The sequence below is a fragment of the Euphorbia lathyris genome, chromosome 8, assembly GCF_963576675.1.
Source record: "Euphorbia lathyris chromosome 8, ddEupLath1.1, whole genome shotgun sequence".
Lineage (NCBI taxonomy): Eukaryota > Viridiplantae > Streptophyta > Magnoliopsida > Malpighiales > Euphorbiaceae > Euphorbia > Euphorbia lathyris.
In genome coordinates this window covers 18,464,950-18,486,081 of record NC_088917.1, presented here as the reverse complement: position 1 = coordinate 18,486,081, position 21,132 = coordinate 18,464,950, and the positions used below count along the sequence as shown (strand labels likewise).

Sequence of the window (21,132 nt, the reverse complement as noted above, 5' to 3'; positions counted from 1 at the left end):
CCTCCCTTTAATTACCCTTCAAAACCCTCCATCCAATCAAAGCCTTACATTTTTGAAAAAATATCATCTGAATCAACATGCATAAAACTATTATAAAAAATAGATTTGTGTGTTGTGATTAGTTAGGTCTAGAGATTATAATTATTGTTTGTTGTATATGTTGAGATTTTAGTTTTTGTATTTAAAAAATAGCTATTTTTGAACCCCTTCCTCCCTTGTGCTCTAGATGCGGGTTGCAATTTGTTGAGACCTATGATTATTTTCGTATTGTATTTTATTTCATGTATTGTTCTTTTAATGTTAATTTTGGCCCTCCTCTATTAGTATTCCAAAACCAAAAGAAGGATTCTTAATCAATATCTTTATAAACTTTTCGTTCTTAATTTCTATAATTTGTTTTTCGTTCTGCAATTCAATCATTAATGGGGATTCTGAACTCTAAAAAATTAATAATAAAAATGTGTCAGTTTTAAATAAATTTTTATATATATAATTGATTTTTTACTTTACTTTTTATATTTGTTTATTAGGGCCCTTAACTGCTACTTCGCCCTTAGACCTTAAAATACCATAATCGGCCCCGTTGGACCGCAGGTGTATCCTCTTGACCATACCCAAAGACGGTCATGCACTTACCTAAACTTTTTCTTAAAAAAATTATAAATATATTTTATTCATTATTATGACTGGTTTATATTTTAAAAGTCAACTAGTTTTTGACCCGTGCGATGCACGGATTCATCTTAATATATAAATATTAACAATAATATAATTTAATAATTAATATTAATGATATAAAGGTGCTATATAAATTAAATATTATTATTTTATTTTCACATTTAATTAAAATAATCTTTTTATAGATAAATATAATATCATAATTAAAATTAATATATTATATATTATATTATATTTTTTATCAGTAAAAAATAATGAAGTGACACCTCAGCTCCATCGTTACTTTTTATATTATTTATAGATATGTAGAGAATTAGAGAGATTTTAGGGATTAATTTAAATTATGTAGAACTTTTAGATATAGATATGCAGAGAATTAGAGAGATTTTAGGGATTAATTTAAATTCTATAGAACTCTTAGATATAGTACGGATAAAATAATCTTTTTATAAATAAATATAATAATATAACTAAAGTTAATATATTATATTTTTTATCAGTAAAAAATGAGGAAGTGAAAACTCAGCTCCATCGTTACTGTTTTATATTATATATATAGATATGTAGAGAATTAGAGAGATTTTAGGGATTTATTTAAATTTTGTACAATTCTAAGATATAGTACGGATAAAATAATCTTTTTATATAAATAAATATAATAATATAACTAAAGTTAATATATTATATTTTATATTATATTTTTTATCAGTAAAAAAGGAGGAAGTGACACCTCAGCTCCGTCGTTACTGTTTTATATTATATAATATATAGATAGATATGTAGAGAATTAGAGAGATTTTAGGGATTAATTTAAATTATGTAGAACTTTTAGATATAGATATGCAGAGAATTAGAGAGATTTTAGGGATTAATTTAAATTCTGTAGAACTCTTAGATATAGTACGGATAAAATAATCTTTTTATAAATAAATATAATAATATAACTAAAGTTAATATATTATATTTTATATTATATTTTTTATCAGTAAAAAATGAGGAAGTGACACCTCAGCTCTATCGTTACTGTTTTATATTATATAATATAGATAGATATGCAGAGAATTAGAGAGATTTTAGGAATTAATTTAAATTCTGTAGAACTCTTAGATATAGTACGGATAAAATAATATTTTTATAAATAAATATAATATAACTAAAGTTAATATATTATATATTATATTATATTTTTTATCAGTAAAAAAGAAGGAAGTGACACCTCAGCTCTATCGTTACTGTTTTATATTATATAATATAGATAGATATGCAGAGAATTAGAGAGATTTTAGGAATTAATTTAAATTCTGTAGAACTCTTAGATATAGTACGGATAAAATAATCTTTCTATAAATAAATATAATAATATAACTAAAGTTAATATATTATATTTTTTATCAGTAAAAAAGGAAGAAGTGACACCTCAACTTAGGGATTAATTTAAATTCTATACGGATAAAATAATCTTTTTATAAATAAATATAATAATATAACTAAAGTTAATATATTATATTTTTTATCAGTAAAAAAGGAGGAAGTGACACCTCAGCTCCATCGTTACTGTTTTATATTATATATAGATATAGATGTACAGAGAATTAGAGAGATTTTAGGGATTAATTTAAATTATGTAGAACTTTTATATATAGATATGCAGAGAATTAAAGAGATTTTGGGGATTTATTTAAATTTTGTAGAACTCTAAGATATAGTACGGATAAAATAATCTTTTTATAAATAAATATAATAATATAATTAAAGTTAATATATTATATTTTTTATCAGTAAAAAATGAGGAAGTGATACCTCAGCTCTATCGTTACTGTTTTATATTATATATATAGATATAGATTATTAAAAAAATTAAATAATTAGACATATTTAATGCAAATTGTATAATTATATTTTAATGGAAGATTAAAACTGAACCGTCGTATTTCCTTTCTTTAAAAAAAAAAAACCATTTTCATAAAAAAAAAAAAAAATTAAAAAAAAAATTAAATTAAAAGCTGTCGTATTTCCAAACGACGTGAACGAGACAAAAACTAGTATTTTCAGGAAAATACGAAACGACAGTTCGTTTACCAACGCCGAGCTTCTTACAGAGCTCCTCACCGCCGCCCTCACCAATTCTAATTCACCGTAGCCGTAGATGAAGCGTTCTGCTACTCCTCTTCAATTCCTCGCCTCTGCGGCCACAAAAACTGCTGCCATGTCTTCGCGTTCTTCTGTATGCTATCTATCTATCTCTCTTCATTTAATTATATATTATGTTCAATGAGATAGTGAGTTTATGCGTCCAAGTTTCGTTTAAGCTAGTGTTTGTGTAGTAAGTTTGGTGGCTTCTGGTGCAGTATCGTGGTGGTAGAAAACAATGGGGAAGAGGCTTCTCCGACCGTCCATACAATCAAGGAAGAGGCCAGCAATTCGTGACAAGAAACTCACATTTCCAATCAGTCCATGACTCCAATTCAGTTATCCGTGAAGCAGGAAATGGCGGTGTCGATCCACAGCAGCTTCTCCGACCTCCACGTTATAATCCAAATCAACAGTTTCGGCAACCTCCTCCGCCTTTCGTTCAGAATCAGAACAGTCAATTTCGTCGATCTCCTCAGTTTGATCAGAATAGTCAAGCTTTCCGGCAGCCTCAGCAGTTTCGACCGCGTCTTCGTAAGCCATTGGATTATCGGGAATGGGAGTATGCAAAAACAGGGCCACCTCCCCATTCCGGTAAATTTGCTTATTGTTATATTAAAGTATGTTACTTAATTGGAATGGTTATTTATAAGGAACTTCTGCAGGTTGATGTTTGTGAGGAAGGAACTTTTGTGTAGGGCTGTCAATTTTGGACAAGATAACATGATTTAGGGACTGTTTTGACACGATTTTCATTTTTTATTGCATTTAGAGCATATATAATGGTGTGGAATATATAGATAATAGCTGATATTGTAACACAATAACTTTAATTCACATCCCTATTGATGAACGTGCATCACTTATTTATGAAGCTAATTATGAAGGTCAGCTGGACTGGAAAAAAGGGATTTCCTTATGATTGATTCCTAGTTTCTTTTTGTTTGCATGAGTTGCAGAGAAATTCATTATCCTTTCATACAACATACTGGCTGACTATCTTGCGCTTAACCATAGAAGCAAACTTTACTTTCACATACCTCGCTATATGATGGATTGGGAATGGAGAAAAAGAAACCTTCTTTGTGAGCTAAATTGCTGGTCAGCTGATATAATGTGCTTTCAGGTTATTCTTCTTCTCTTTGTTTTAGTATATATCAAACCGAAGTAAAATCTTGTACTGTATCATGATTGTGCCCATTAGTTGTTAAATGGGAGATTTCAGCATATGATTTTTTTCAGGAGGTTGATAGATTTCAGGATTTGGCAGAAGAGTTGAAGGTCCGGGGTTACAATGGCATATGGAAGGTCTGTTTTGAAGGGATATCATTTTCTTCAATTTAACTGACCTGGTCATTCTCCTTTTTCTCTAATCTGAATTTAGTTCATCTAGCCCGTGTTAAGCTTCATGTTCTGTCTCATTCTAATGACAATTTAGGAAATAAGCCAATAAAAGACATGGATCTAACATAGTTGAGGAACTAAAAAGGTAAAGGTAGTGAAACTCCCATGCTCTGTCAAAACTTCAATTTGATTATCATCTTCAAAGTGATGATTCTATATAGATCTTAATTTTGACTATTGTTACAAACCATGTGAATACACTGGAAACACATGGTATCCCGTATAGACTAAAACTATATGAATATATTTCATTCAAGGAGAATACACATGTATACACATTAAGGATACTACCTAGAAGACCCCATACCTACAAGACCCATACCATGCTTACATTATTACAATTATAAACCTACACATGTGATATTGTGTCATTCCTGCGTCTTCATAACAACAATGCTCCCAACATCACAGTTTCAATTTGGTGCATTTCATGTATGTGGATGAATATGGGTACCACTTAAGTTTATGTAATTAAATTTTAGTTTAAATATGTATAATTCATGTGCAATAATGTTTTAATAGCTTGGGAAGCTGAACTAGAACTTGACCGTACCATCATAGAACTCTAATCTAATTATCTAGAAGAAGAAAAAGGAAATGATATAAAAGCTCATCTATTCCTCTTTTCAGGGGATATGGAGATTTTGACAATGTTTGTATTTGTATAGATGCGAACTGGCAATGCAGTTGATGGTTGTGCAATCTTTTGGAGAACGTCAAGGTAAGCAGGATACCTCTAGTCTTTTACATACCTTGATATGGGATGGTGCTTTTTGAGGACCTGTAGTTGCATTTATTCTATAAGAATGCCAATATTTAGTTTTTCAAACTAGCATTTGTCTGCCCTATTTATCGTATGCCTTGCACTAATCTATTCTTCAATATGTGATTTTGCCTTTCATCCTGTTGTTGCCTAATAGTTAGCTTAACTTATTGCTTATGATGCTGTGACAACTCCACAAAATTCCTTCTCATAATATCCGTACCTGTCACAGGAAAAGCTAAGAAACAAAGAAATGGAATATTGAGAAGTAATGATATTATATTGGATAGGAAAACTGATTGAATGAACTTCAATGCCTCAGGAAAACACCCCGTTTCTATTCAAGATAGAACCCTGATAACCAGCAGAAAACAACAAAATAGATAGATACCCAAACAATAAAAGAAACCATTAATATAGATCTAGAGACCCAGCTGTCACTAGGCATAACTAACCTCTACCCCTAGGAATAACAAACTGCCCCACTGGAATAACAGAAAGCATTTTAATTCCCTTCTTTGCCCTTCACCTTGTTTCTCCTATGATAAATTCCTTTGGTGCTGACCTGGACTGAGGCAGAATATCCACATTTTGAATTCCTTCTCTCTCATGCAGCACATCCTAATTCTTTCCTATCTTGTTTAGTGCAATCCATATATTTGTGAAATATATAAAACATATACTGAATGCATGTTAACTAGGGAGAATTACTTTGAAGTGACTATTCCATAGATATAAACCTCATAGTATTTCTCTCGATGTCTTCCAGTATCATATTCTCCTTGTGAAGTTTTTAAATCACAATTATTGATTATTTATCTCATTGTAGTAAGATATTAATGTGATCTGAAAATTTCAATTTATTACTTAAATTTCAGATTCAAGTTGCTTTATGAAGAATATGTAGAATTCAATAAGCTTGGACTTCGGGATAATGTTGCTCAGATATGCGTGTTAGAGGTACATAGGCATCATATTCTTATGACTTATTTATAATTTTATCAAACATTAGATAGGTTTACTTTCAAATTCAATGGTCTTCTACTTGAGTTAATATTTTGAACATATTTTCTCCTCAATAAATTGGTTTATCTAGTCTGATGTCAATTATTTGTCCATTTATCTGCAGTTAACTAATAAAAATAGCGCTGCTGACACATTGGATCTTCCTACAAGGTACCATTTTAGATATTTTTAGTTATTTATTTCTTTAAATGCAGTTTTATTAGTCTGGTCTTGGTGATAAAAAAAAAAAAAGGGTGGCCCTGTCGCATTACGCGTCCCCGCTGAGCGAGGGTCCGGGGAGGGGTCCCACCACAAGGGTGTACTGGGGGCAAGCCTTCCCCTGCCAATTTATTTAGCAAGAGGCCGCTCCTAAGACTCGAAACCGTTGCGCCAAGGCTCGCCCTCTTGGTCTTGGTGATAAATATTTAATTAATTTTCTTCACAAATATCTTGCATCTTGCAACCTTAGATTTTATGTCGACTTTCACAATTTTTAAGCCAGGCCTTTGCATTTGCAGTTCTGGAAGTTCTGGTAAAGTTGTTGTATGTAACATTCATGTGCTGTTCAATCCTAAGAGAGGAGAAATTAAGCTTGGTCAGGTACTTCCCATCAGTGTGGTAGTCTGTTTTGGAGTGCCCTCCATTGAATAATACATCATCAATTGTATTTTCTTTCAAGTCCTTGGTGTGTTGATTGCATTTTCTTCTCTATTGCCCTACCTGAAAAATGCAGCTAATTTTCAATAGTGTGAACATGTTGTACATGATAGAGTTTTGTTTTGTTTGAAGTATTGGCATGCATGAACATACATTTTATGTCAGAAATATCACAAGATCGAGAAATATCTCTTCACCCGAAGCATCAATTGTATATTTGACTGATAGAATATTGTAAGGCAAAAGGAGAGAATTGATCATCATACTGATGAATTCATGTTGGAGTTTTCCAAGGCTGTACTAACTTGTATTTGCATGTTGTTAGTTTGTGTGGACGTAGCTTTAACCTACTTCCCTGTTTCAAGCAGGTTAGGACGCTCTTAGATAAGGCATATGCTGTTTCAAAATTGTGGAATGCACCAGTTGTTCTCTGTGGTGATTTTAACTGTACTCCAAAGGTTATTTCTTCTAATTTAGTACTGTTTGAATGGTATATAGCTGCTCTATTTGTCATATATGAAATATATATTGACGTTCATGTTTATGCATCAGAGTCCATTATACAACTTCATCTCAGAACAGAAGGTAAATCTTTTTCTTCTGTATTTGTTTGTTTATTTAGGTATCAAGTGCAGTTAATATTGTTAATTTACTGCAGTTAGAATTGTCTGGAATTGATCGGGATAAGGTATCAGGACAAGCTTCTGCAGAAATACGTCCACCAAGGCATTATAACTCAAATCCTAATTATAATCCGAATGCCAATATCATTCCTGATGGGTAGGTTTATATGAGCAAATGATGAATTATGGTATTCGCTTATAGTTTCTTTGCATTCTTTAAATTATAAAAGCTGAAAAACTCCTGAAAGTTTTCAGGACTAATTTTTCCAAGAAGTCAAATCAAGCTCCTATTATAGCAGATAATGAGGTGAACAATTATCTGATGGATATGCAGAAGCAGAATAACCCAGATAGAAATAATGAGATTGACAGTTCTCTGCTTCAATCAACTAGACCTTTGCTGGATGCATCCAATGCATCACACTCAGCTTTGCAGTCTGGGAAAGTGGAAATTGAAGTATGTGTTGAAAAGAAAAAATCAACTCAGCAGGATGGGATTGACAATTGCACGGAAGGCGCTATCTCAGTTTTGACTGATCGCTTTTATAAAGATCTAACTGTATCTCAGAATGAATGTGAATTGCCTATTGGTCAAATGGATGAGGTAAATTGTAAGTCAACTTCTACTATCAGTTCTCGTACTGAAGATAGTCATCCCGACGACAATCAGAAGCAACAATCAAAATCTGCTTGTCCTGATCAAGGATCATTTTATGAGCATTCCGGCGTTATTGATTATACAGAAAATAAAGACCCAAGCATTGATAATCTTGCACAACCTATTGAAGTCTCTCCTCTAGAGAGCATTGGAATTGATGACAATGCTGACCTATTAGCACAATCTCAAGCCAAGATCACAAGTATTTCTCCAAACATTAATTGTGATGGAGAGAAAAAGCTCGATGATGCATCTCCTCTGGAGATAAACTGCCAACTTGAAGGTGAAATGGTAATTGAAGATCAAGATGCATTTTTATCTGAATTGCATAACACAAAATTTCCCTCTCAATGCGACTTTGGTCGAATTGGTCATTCAGATTTTGCTGCTTCCCAAAATGAATTTGCTTCTGATTCAATGGACTCTGAGGTGAATTCACCTAGTAATGAAGTTCTCAATGATCTTTCTCATGACCGGGACTCTGATTCTATCACTGTGGATAGAACTACATACGATCCAGCATTATGGACTCCAATGGAAGTGGCAACTGCTACTGGTAATGCAGACTGCATGTTTTTGGAACATCCTTTGAAGCTTAAAAGCACATATACAGAAGTTGAGGTAGATATCTTGATTTTTTTACTTCATCTTCTTTCATATCCTTATTTCACACATGCTTTCATTAAAGCTAAGTCCAATCTGATAAGCTCAGAATTTTAGGACTTCGTCAAACTAGAGACTATTACTTGAATACATGTTGCAATGCATGTCTTTGTCATTCTGCTCTTCAGTCAGGTTTATTTCAAATAGATCAATGAGACACCTGAATGATCTACATCATGAAGTAATTGATTAAGAACCATGCATACTTTGACTTTAAATGGTTTACATTATAGACTAGAAGAAAGAAACAGTTAAAAGCAAGTTATAAAGAAGAAAAAGAATATGGTCCTGTTTCCTTTCTCCAAATACATTTTCCTTTGAATGACTTTGATTTTGTGAGTCTAACAGGAAGGGCATAATAAACTAGATTGGTATATCTAGATGCATTTCCTTCCACTTTTCTTCTGAACATATGGATTTTTTTTTTTTTTTTTTTTTAATACATCGAATGAAATTATTAAATTCATTCTCTTTGCAGGACTATTCAGGAACTCGAGACCCAAATGGCGAGCCCTTGGTTACCAGCTATAATAGGTGTTTCTTAGGCACAGTCGATTACATTTGGTAAGTTATCATAAATATTCAGCACTTTCTAATACAATTTGTACTTGCTGCATATGAGGCTCATGCTTATTCCCTTATGGGAAAAGTTCTTCTAATAAAGTTGTCTGATGGTGTCTTGAGCACATCTAATGTGGTTATTCTGGATAATCAACATGTCCTGTGGTACTATGAGGTTGAAACTGTCATGTAGCATCTAGATCACTGTTGTTACTTGGCCCAGAAAATAGAAATAGGGGGTAGGGGAGGATGTTCGTGTTTATTTTATTTGGGTTAATTACATCCATGAGTATCATAAATCATAAATTTTTAACTAGAAAGCCGTCTCTGTTTAACTTTGGTTTCATATGTGGTCCTTTTATCTGTAACCAGCAGCAAACACATAGCCGGCGATGACATATCATCAAAATTGCCATAAAATATATTTATTTTTTATTATTTTCCACATGGTGATTTATTTATGGAAAAATGTTTTTTTTTTTTTTTTTTACTTCTATGTGGCGAGATTTTGATGACACGTCATCCATGTGGCATCTTCGGAGAATGTGTTTGCTGATTTTCAAACAAAAGGACTATAGGTTAAACCACAGCTAAAAGACAATGACTTTCTCGTTAAGAATTTAAGAATTTAAGATTCATGATATTTTTATTTCATTTCTGATAGTTGGAAGACCATGAATGTCATTAATTTATTTGGATCCATCTACAAATTATTTGATCATTTTTAATTTGATCAAAACATCCAGGTCTTCTGAAGGTCTCCAGACTGTCAGGGTGCTTGCTCCAATACCAAAACTTGCTATGCAATGGACACCAGGATTTCCAACAAAGGTATAGAGTTTCTTTCTAGTATTTGTTTGCTTTCTCAAATTACGTGCAAATAATGAAATTCGGCATAAATAACTAGGCTTAATACATAATTACACACCTAAATTTGTCAGTTTTTGCTGTTTGGCATCCTTAACTTATACTGGAACGTATCACACACCTAAACAAGTTCCATGCCATGCCAGCAAATAAGAGTGTCGAAGTTCCAAATTTGACAAGTTTAGATGTGTGATAGGTCCAAATATAAGTTCAGGATGCCAAATAGAAAAAAAAGGACAAGTTCAGGTATGTAATTACTAAATTACTAATCATGTATTAAGCCAACGAACTAAGTAAAGGCATGGTATTATATTATGCGGTTGATCATAGTTAAGCCCATTCATCTGAAATCAGCTGAAATGCAATACACTGTTCTACGGTCTGAGGTATATGTTACTGGTTGAATTATTCAGAAATGGTGCAGTGATCATATTGCATTGGCTTCTGAATTGGCATTCACAAAAGATGCAACCAAAGTTCAACATCACAAGGATTAGATATTGCGGTAATCCAACAGTTGCAGCTGCAGATTAGCGCCGAGTTGGGTTCACCCAGGAGATACAAGTTATAGGCTGTCAGGGTTAATTACATCAATAATGGTCATCCAACTATCAAAATGAAATGAAACGAAAATGCCATAAATCTTAAACTTTCAAGGAGAAAGTCATTGCTGTCTAGCTTCGGTTTCACCCATTGTCCTTTTTCTATTCGGAAACTAGTGAACACATTCGTTGGAGATGTCACGTGAATGACATGTCATCAGAATCTTGCCACATGGAAAATAAAAAAATAAATTAGTTTTTTATTATTTATTATTTTTCACCTGTCAAACCCGGCGAATGTGTTTGCTGATTACTGGACAAAAGAACCATGTGTGAAACCGAAGAAACGGTGATGGTTTTCTCGTTAAGAACTTATTGCAACGCATCTTATTGGTGTACCCAACAGTTTAGGTCAGTATTACTCTAGCACAATTCTTTGTATATATTGTGTTTCTAATTGCAATATTGAATTCTTGATGATCCACTTTTCTTTTTTCTTTGAGATCTTTTAAGTTTTGACTTGATGTTTCAATTTAATGCTAGTATTAAAATGATTAATAATACATTAATTGTTGTTTAAATTAAAACATTTGAAATGATAACCCCTTCCCTGCTTTGAATTTTGTATCATCATTCATCAGTATTAATTTCCTTTTCCTGTACCGGTTCCTAATTCAGAAACCATGTGAGACATAATTAGCTTTCATTATAAGAGATTAGCACCAATATGATGATCAGTAGAGATAAACTAATAATTTGGCAGCTTTTCTACTGTCATCCCAAAATACCAAACTCTCCTGCCCGTTTGGATCCCACGAGTAATTGGATTCTACGAGTGAATAGAAAGTTGGATCTATATAGGTGTTGTGGATTCCGCGAATGAATAGAAAGTTGGATCCATACAAGTATAACATCGTGGCAATGCTCAAGGTTTAGTAAAGGGTAGTATTGTCTTATCTTAAGGTTTCAAAATTTGGCCGAACTATAATACAAATGTATTTTTAAATAACGTAACACATGACTTCTTGAAATTGGAAATCATTTACGCATTCAAAGAAATAAAATAGATTGTTTTTTTTTAAAGTTATGGAGGATGAGTATTTTTTTTTAAATTGCTTTACAGCTGAAATTGATAGGGTAAACAAATTTTTTTATCAAAGGAAATTACTACTATATCCTTTCATCAACTTGGCACCAAAAGTTGCAGTTTGTGGCGAGAAACTCTACCTTTCCTCCTTGAAAATGTTGCATAGTCTCACTCCCGCCAAAATATGCAACTGCCTCCAATTAATGTTTTCTTGGATCGAAAAGTGTAATCATTAACTGAAATATGGATGAGGAATTCCTGGAAAGGATTTTTTTTTTTTTATCGTTGCAATTCATGGATGATCAATTGTTTGGATCATCGTTAGAAGATGATCATGTTGAAGCGGGTAACTTGGAAGATGTTGAAGAAGGTAACTTGGAAGATGTGAGCACTAAATTAACGAGTATGAATTGCAGAGAATCTTTGCATGTGTACTTTAGCCATGTGACATCGCGTTCTATTTATAGGATGCTAGTTAGTTTTGGTAGTCCGTTCGAATATACATCCTAGCTTCTTTTAAACAGAATGGTGGATATCCACTATAATGAGGATAATTTGTATTGTGCCAAAACCATCTTCCCTTGATTTTAGGCGCGGAATCAAGGACCTATTATGTAGTGATTTCATAATTCCTCTCATTGATCCACATATCTTGGTGGTAAGTTTGATCCAAAGGCTCATTTTGCAACATGTGTTCTGGTTTCTCTTGACGAGGACATGTATACAATTCCTTATATTTGCCTCAGTTAGAAACATAAATTGACACGTTAGATGAAGAAAAATCTACTTCAACTAGTTATAATGACACATCACATCAGTTGGAAGTAGAGACAGATTTAAGGGGTCGGGAGGAGGTTTAAACACTCATTAGTTACCGGAACTTACATTGCACTTGTTCAAGATAAAAGTACCCAAAAAATTAGTTTAGTGTAATTTTTCCAATTTAAAAATTAGAGACGCAACACATTCATGAAGATCCAAGGAAAAAGAACTATGTAATTCATCATTCAACCAGCTGTACTATTTGCTTCAGAGCATGAGTAACTTTGAGATCCCAATACCTACTTTTGTAGATGACAATAATATATAATTCAAGCATATGTATGGTGAATACTAATATCACCCAACATATAGTTAAACACAATTTGATAGTCCAGCTCCAAAATAACCTTCATATATTCTTTGTCTCACGCCATCTGAATTATTACGCATGTTAAGCAATACCCCGCCATAAGAAGTACCCAAATTTCAACCAACATAGAAAAGCAATTTCCCAGGTGAAACACAATACCACCAAGTCACCTCCCATTTAGACTTGTTTATGTGGTGAACTAGGCCGGATTCAGACCGGACCCATCAGGTTTTTATCTAAAAATACTCGGTCCAAGCCCAGTCCAGCCCGCTGTGAATTTAAGTGGACTCAGACTCAAAAAATCAAATCACAAGTCCAATCCATGTAATTCCACTTAAATATATATGTATAATTTTTAATAGTAAGAAATAAAATTATACATAAAAGTAAATATTAATATATAAATATATAAATTTATTAATTAATATTAATATTCCGATCAATATGGACCGCATTTTTATAAATTTCAAACCCGTTCAAAAAATAGACGGACTTTAACAGACTTGGACCGGACCTAAGGCCAATTTTCTGGGCCCATGATCAGATCCCATTAGACTCCCTAATAATTTGAATTTCGATGTAGTCATAAGCTAAAACCTTCTTCTACTGTTGGTATATTAACTTTATGACCATAAATTTCATATTTTGACACAAAAATTAATATGTAATATTAAAATTAAAATACATTAAAATACTAATAAAATAATGAAAAAAAAATAAAAAAAAATTATAATAACATGGATAAAGAAGAATCATTTTGTTTATCTTTATAGACTTTTCTTAATTTAAACAGTTACCTCGTGGTTGATTCCATTAGTAAACACAGTCAAATTTGACTAACGGTGTTAAAAAAAATCAAAAAATTATGTTTGAAAATAATCTAAACCACATAATATATGTTTAAAAGTAACTGTTAAAAAAATCAAAAAATTATGTTTGAAAATAATCTAAACCACATAATATATGTTTAAAAGTAACCTAAATCACAAAGTTTATTTTTATACAAAATTCATTTCGGGACTAAGGCTTTGTTGTTGTATAAGCAGTAATAAAGTTTAGTAGCTATAGTAATTCACAGACCATAGATATATTTTACGCCCGGCAGAAAACACAAACAATATGCAGACAACTTGAGAAACATCCTTTTATTTTCAACATTTTGGATCAATGCTAAACAGGAATTAAATAAGAACCGATCAATGCTGAACAAACCACACATCCTTCCATTAAAAACCACTAATATACATCAATCCAGCTCCCAAAATGAGTTAGTTAATAACACCAACTTGAAATAACTATTAATTCTAGTCCTTGGCTGATTTGTTGATTAGAGACTTGTGAATGTGCGGGATCACACCGCCTCCGGCTATCGTTCCTTTGATCAGGGTATCAAGTTCTTCATCACCACGTATTGCTAGTTGCAAATGTCGAGGCGTGATACGTTTCACTTTTAGATCCTTGCTTGCATTCCCAGCCAGTTCTAATACTTCTGCTGTTAGATACTCCAATATAGCAGCAGAATATACAGCTGCTGTTGCTCCGACTCTTCCATGTGCTGTTACCCTGGATTTCAGAAGGCGGTGAATCCGCCCGACAGGGAACTGCAAGAACAAGATCGAACGAACGGGGTTATGAGAAGACACGGGGCAAAGTAAAAAAAAAAAAAAAAAAAAAACTTGACAGTAAAACCCATGCCTATTTTTCTGATTGGTGAGAGGAAGCAAATATAGCATTCATCGTTTCCAATTAACGCTAAGTTCATTATTCTCGTGCAAGAACACCATAAGAAGATAATGCAAATGAATAAGGGAAAATGCTAGAAATGAACACGACTAGCAACTTAACACGTCGAAGAGAGTATAATTGTATAGGGTAATATCCGCCAAGTAGGCATATGAATGCATAATCCAAGATAGAAGTCAAGAAAACACATTCCAATCGAATCTGCCCAACAGGAAACTGCAAGAATTGGATCGAACGAAAGGGTTCACGAGAAGACACGGGGCAAAGTCAAAAACAAAAGTTGACAGTAAAAAACATGTCTGTTTGCTGATTGGCAAGAGGCGGTAACAATGAGGAAATAAGCAAGTTTAGCATTCATTGTTTCCGATTAACGCCAAATTTATTATTCTCAAGCAAGAACCCCATAAGAAGATAATGCAAATGATTAAGGGAAGATAATAGAAATGGATAACGAGTAGTAACTTCAGCAACTCCAGACTTTATCAGGCTCCAAAGTAACACATCGAACAGGAATTCTACAATACACGGGGAGTACATGCTCCCTTAGGCATAATCTAGGCATAATCTTAGTTTCATTATACCTCTTTTTACCCTTTTTATGCTTAAAGGAGCACGTGCTCCGGGTATATACTCAAATTTCACTGTCGAAGAGACATATCTGATACAATAGGTAGCCATGGTAATATCCGCCAAATAGGCATATGAATGCATAATCCAAGATAGAAGTCAAGTAAACACATTCCAAATCGTCTTAATGACACAATATTATAAGAAACAAAGCCTAAAGTCGCGAAATTTTGAGGACTGCACATAAAATAGGAGGAATGGATCAGAAACTAGTAAATGTCAGCTTCAGTTCAGGACATATACACATCAAGAAAACCAGACAGAGAGTACATTCCAGAAAAGTGAGCGAGACAGAAGTAGAGAGCACGACTAGATTACGAAGATAAAGAGAATCATCAGGCATGGAACTTGACTAATAGCTAGAGTCTAATTCAATATGACTGCATACAATGAGAGATAGCTCCAGAATTGTATGCTATTGTTAACGGGTAAAGTACGCTCATGCCCCCTCAACTTTGGTGTTACTAACATGATGACCCTTGAACTTCAAAACCGGACATAAAAGTTTCTGAACTTTGACATATACTAACATAAAAGTCCAAATAACCACTGACCAATGTAAATACCGGTTGACCACATGAAATACAGTTAAATCACACTAATTTACCAACATGATAGCCCTCCAAGGAGTGTGATTTACCGGTATTTCACATGGGCAACCCGTATTTACACTATGGACATATAGTCTTTTATGTTAGTATATGTGAAGGTTGATTTTGAAGTTCAATGGTGAACGCAAAAATTGAGGGGGCATCGGTATATTTTACCCTATTGTTAATAATGTCGTTGATCTAAGATAAACAGACATTATTACCAATTGAAAAATGCATCATCAAACTGCAATTATCCTGAACACAATAACAACATAAATACCCCAGAATTCAGAGAGGAATGCCCTTCGAACCTACAGAGAATTTCTCATGCCACTTTCCTAAATGATTGATTTTTCATTCAAGCACCCAAGAAACTGCTAAAAAGAACAGAATCTTCAATCTCACTTTCCTAAATGGCTGCTCTCAAATTACAATAAAGGATCAACGAATCAAGGAACTTTCTCTCAATTAGGAATTCAACGAAACAGAGCACAAAACAACAAATCACAATTCAAAAAACAACAAATTCACATGAATACCTAAGAATAAATCCAAAAAATGCGAGAAAAAGAGGAGAATTGAGGGAAAACCTGAAGACCAGCACGAGAAGAGCGAGAAGTAGGTTTCTTCTTATCTTTATCTTTGGTTTGAGCAGGGGTTTTCCCAATTGTCAATCCTTTTGCTCCTTTCCCTGACATGATCTCCTTTCTTCTTTTTACCTCAAGAAGAAAGAGATCTCTCTGATTTTTGAAGATTCTTTCACAGATTTTTAGACTGAGTCCGAGGAATTTACTACTACAGGATGGGAATTTCAGATAACCTCCTAAATTGTAAAATTACACTAATGCTGTCACTTTGGTGAAAGTAGTACAGTACGTTAACTGAGGGTAATACTGGAATTACGGGTTCTTTCCATTTTTACATTTGTTGGGCCGAGCGCCCAATATCTTGATGACGTGTCAGGTGCTTGATTTCCTAATAAAATAAGGATTTACAAAATAATTTAATTGTGTATATTAATAAGGCAATTATTTTTTCTTTATAAAAGTGCCACGAAAATTAGGAAAAAATAAAACCTCAAAATAATACAGGTAAAGCCAATACAAGAAAAAAAAAAAGGTAAAGACCAAGAAAAAACCCATAAAAGATATAAACAGAATAAATATATAAATTATATCTTTCTCATAAGTCGAATCCCATTGAAAACCGTTTTAATTCAGTCTTTTTCATTTAAGCTCTTTCGGACATTCGGATTTGAGTTCTTTCTATTTTTGCAACCACGCAAATCTATAGATATAGGGATGAAATGAAACTTTTCTCTTCTTACTAAGATCGAAAGAAGAATGAATGAAAGAAGTGCAGCTAATAGATGTAGATTTGACGGAAAAAGAAGTTCGATAAGGTATAAAATTAAATCTAAAACATTGTTGGAGGAGAACTTCCTTCCTTCACTCTCTAATTAAACCTAATCATAAAGCTATAATAGACCGTAAGATGGAGACGGTGGTGACACGTTGAAGAAGAAAAGATAAGGAGATGATAAAAGGAAGAAAAAATAGAGAGATAAATCAAAGTTTCTTAAAAACGATAATAAGAAGTAAAAAAAAATCATGATTTGACCAATTTACAAATACAAATTCATAGTCTAAAAATATAAATTCGTGGTATAATGTTTTACAAAATAAAGTATTTAATATAAATAGAGATTTGTGGTATATTATTTTATAAAATAAAGTATTTAAAATTATATAGTTAAGCTTAGATAACAATTAAGAATAATTTTTTTTTAATTACATTTGCATATTATAAAACTTAGCGAATTACAATTGTGTAAAATAAACTTAAACATCAATAAACGGTTAAATTAGCAAAAAAAAAAAAAATTATAAAATGTCAATTATATACTTTATGGTTTCAATTTAGGGGAGTTGTATTTTGGAGGGAAAGTATGTTTTGTCGATATATAAGAATAATTTTTTATTAATAATAAATATAATTTAAAATAATTTATTTGATAAACAAAACATAGTAAATACATGTATTTGCCTTTTCAAAAAAAAAAATACATGTATTTGCAAAAATAGATTTCTTTTTATATTTTCTCTATTAATAAATAGAAAACTTTTACGGTGGACTAGATGTAATGGATCCAACCAATGAAAAAAAAAAGAATCATGCTACCTTATTAGGAAATGATTTATGTAAATAAAGAAAATGCACAATTGTTACGTTTTTATTGGCAAGGTCCAATGGACCGGGACATAGTCAAAATTTTTTAATAAATAATAGTACACTGTATTTTCTTTTTTGTTAGAAGGTTGAATTTTATACTTGTATTTAGCTTTGCAATAGAAACTTAGCTTGGTTTTACTTTTAGAATAGAAAATATAGTTCAATTTTTTTTTTTAAAAAAAAAGTAAATGCCAGTGAAAATTATTTAAAAATGTATAATTGAATTAGAATTTCTAATCCGTGGTGTAACCAAAAATCCAAATGAGCCGGAGTTCAAATATTTAATAATAAAAAATTATACTATTAATAAAAAAATCGGAAAATTTACAAACTGGCCTAATAAGGAGATTCATTTATATATTTAGACTCATTCAGATATATGCTACCAAACTAAACTCTAAAGCTTCCAGAATATCATAACACCATACGTGCGCCTTAACCCTTCTCATTCTCTTCTCTCTTGCGAACGCCTTCTCTCTTGCGAACACAAAAACGACCGGCGAACGATGGGTAAATCGGCCAAGAAGAAAGACCAGGATAGCTCGAAATCAAAGGTATGTCCTTTCTACATTTGTGTTTGCTTTCTCTTCTTTATTTCAGATAGGTTTAGGGTTTATGTATGAACTTGTGAAACTGAGTGAAATTGAGTGAAACTGAGTGAAATTCATTTCGCATTTCCTTGTACGTTCGCAAATGTGGATATGTGATTCACATGATATGATTTGTATCGCATTTGTAGCAATGCGATGCGAAATAAGGTTGTATTTCAACAGATGGTGTTCACATTCTGGTGTTTGCAAACACATATACAAATAGATAGTTTGCAACCTGATCGTATTGTACACTAAATGAAAATAAGAAAAGAGTGTTCGCAGTTTCTTAAGGAGGTTCGCATTTTGCGATTTGCGAACATCAAACCTAGAGAAGTATATTTAAAATGCGTAAAAACTTTGAGTATAACATTTTTAACATTGCAATTGATTATTATGTGTTTAAAATCAAAAATAACTTACATGATTTTTGGAGATGAAGATTGAATATAATTTGGAGATAAATAATGAAGGTTGAACGTGATTTGGAGATGAAATGAGAATGATTCTTAAAAGTGTTTGTTATATATATATTAAGTGTATTTTAGAAAATATATAATGGAAGAGTCTACTTTAATAACATGTATCTAAATGAGTCTAAATTTGTAAATTTCCTTAAAAAAAGAACTAGTGTATCATGTTAAACTAACATCTTATAAAAGAAACTTTATAAAAAACATTTTATAGAAAACTAGTTGCACTTTGTGCAAATATGAAAGTACAACTTTATTATATAATATATAGTTTTTAAAAAAAAATAGAGATTCGCTGCTTTTATAAAATGCTAATTTTCATGTATAAAAAGCAAACAGAAAAATCATCTAATTTTCATATATAAAAAAACAAACAGAAAAATCACTTTGTCAAGCTCGTATTTTTGAAAAAAAAAACTATATTTTTTTAAAAAGGTGAAAGAAAAATGTATTTGATTAGATATAAATCTGGTTTCAAATATTTTGTATGGATAAGGTGTAAAAATACTCCTAATGTTTACAGTACCTTTAACGTCTAAATGGTGTAATTTTATCTCTAACGTTGGCAGACAATAGCAATTTTACCTTTAATGGTGGAAAATTGGATAAATTTTAGACATTATTATAAAAGATATATATTTTGCTCATTATTTTGCACCAATTGTATATCACTTGGTTCTAAAAAAAAATTATATTTTTTATAGTTTATAATATAATTGGAGATTAATATTTATAAATTCGGTGAAATATTTGAATATTTTTTTCCAACTTGTAAAAAAACAATATATTTGTTTAATTTTTTTATAAATTTTTTTTATGTCTAATCATATATTTGTGTTCTATTACTAATGAGTGACAAAATGACGCACATGTGAAGTGTAAATGATCAAGATTCATGACAGAGAAGACAATTTGATAAATTATTTTTCAAATTGACCCAACTTATCAATATTAATGGTAAAATTGTTCTTAGATGCTAACATTAAGAGTAAAATTATATTATTTTAGACGTAAAGGTAAAATTACTCCTGAATATAAACGCTATGAGTATTTTTACACTTTATCCCTATTTTTTTTTTTTTTAATGAGTTAGACAACGGATGAAAAATAACTAAATTTTAATCAAGTTTGTCGTATGGAAAAATTGCCATATACAAACACTAATCTGGGGATTGGAAAGTGGAAGAGTGTAATCCACTATCCCCACAGGTTCCACCACACCTGTCTGTTTCTAGCAAAATAAACTATTTTGTATAATAAAAATAAAAGGGTAATTAATTTATTAGTCCCTATAAGTATATTTTGACAAAACACACTGTTTAGTTTTGTATTTTCAAAAACATATGGTAAGGTCTCTAACCTTTTTCTCAGTGAACTGTTTAGTCATTCCATTTGTTTGTTAGATTTTTTTTATCGTTTGACTTCGGAAATGACTAAATTATCCTTTACTATTTACCTTCAAACTTCAGAAGAGGAAATCCAATTTAGAAGAAAAAGCTATTTGTATGGAGAACAAAAAAAAAAGAACAGACCCAATGCTTACGAATTTGAACGATTAAAAAGAAAATCAAGAAGAAAAACATTCAAAGTTGATTTCAGATGCATTAGAGTTTAAAGGAAAAAAAATAAAGGAAAAAAGAACGCAAATCCAAATTGACTAACAGAATCTTCATGAGAGTCTAATGGTAGGGACTAAACAGTTCGTCGAGTAAAACGTTAGGGATTAAACAGTTCACCGAGAAAAATATTAGGAACTTTACCGTATGTTTTAAAAAATATAAAGACTAAACAGTGTGTTTTGTTAAAATATATGGACTAATAAATTAATTAGTCAAAATAAAATTAAACTTCTCCAAGCATTTTATTTGTATAAGTTTTTTTTAATATAGATATAATAACACATTATTTTCTTTAGAAAAGGGATGTTAGGGTGTTTGTTTCGCGGACATTGTTTAACGATTCAGAAAATAAGGGAAAAGTATAAAAATAAACCTTGTAGTTATACCTGTTTTCGAACAACACTTATGTGGTTTAAAAGTTTGCAAAATGGTACCATGTACTTCATTCTGTTAGCAAACACATACCAAATTGACTAACGGTGTTA

The 21,132-nt window shown here is 31.8% G+C and overlaps 2 protein-coding genes across 4 annotated transcripts; one reads left to right on the top strand and one right to left on the bottom strand.

Annotated features, from left to right (window-relative positions):
- Nucleotides 1-2,743: 2,743 nt before the first annotated feature.
- On the top strand, nt 2,744-11,053 carry LOC136202689 (carbon catabolite repressor protein 4 homolog 6). Of its 3 annotated transcripts, none has more exons than XM_065993460.1 (15): nt 2,744-2,902; nt 3,027-3,402; nt 3,768-3,934; nt 4,051-4,116; nt 4,881-4,933; nt 5,854-5,935; nt 6,105-6,151; nt 6,499-6,580; nt 7,006-7,095; nt 7,190-7,222; nt 7,296-7,417; nt 7,516-8,539; nt 9,060-9,145; nt 9,889-9,973; nt 10,423-11,053. In XM_065993460.1, the coding sequence occupies exons 1-15, from the start codon at nt 2,825-2,827 to the stop codon at nt 10,504-10,506; spliced, it is 2,475 nt and encodes an 824-aa protein (XP_065849532.1). In that variant the 5' UTR covers nt 2,744-2,824; the 3' UTR covers nt 10,507-11,053. The 3 variants fall into 3 exon arrangements, with proteins under 3 accessions (XP_065849532.1, XP_065849533.1, XP_065849531.1); XM_065993461.1 differs by having other exon boundaries at nt 3,762-3,934; nt 10,434-11,053; XM_065993459.1 differs by having other exon boundaries at nt 3,762-3,934.
- Nucleotides 11,054-13,900: 2,847 nt separating this feature from the next.
- Nucleotides 13,901-16,557, bottom strand: LOC136203519 (probable histone H2A variant 3). The gene is made up of 2 exons (XM_065994689.1): nt 16,324-16,557; nt 13,901-14,371 (listed from the first exon to the last, which is right to left on the bottom strand). The coding sequence occupies exons 1-2, from the start codon at nt 16,429-16,431 to the stop codon at nt 14,075-14,077; spliced, it is 405 nt and encodes a 134-aa protein (XP_065850761.1). The 5' UTR covers nt 16,432-16,557; the 3' UTR covers nt 13,901-14,074.
- Between the last annotated feature and the right edge of the window lie 4,575 nt (nt 16,558-21,132).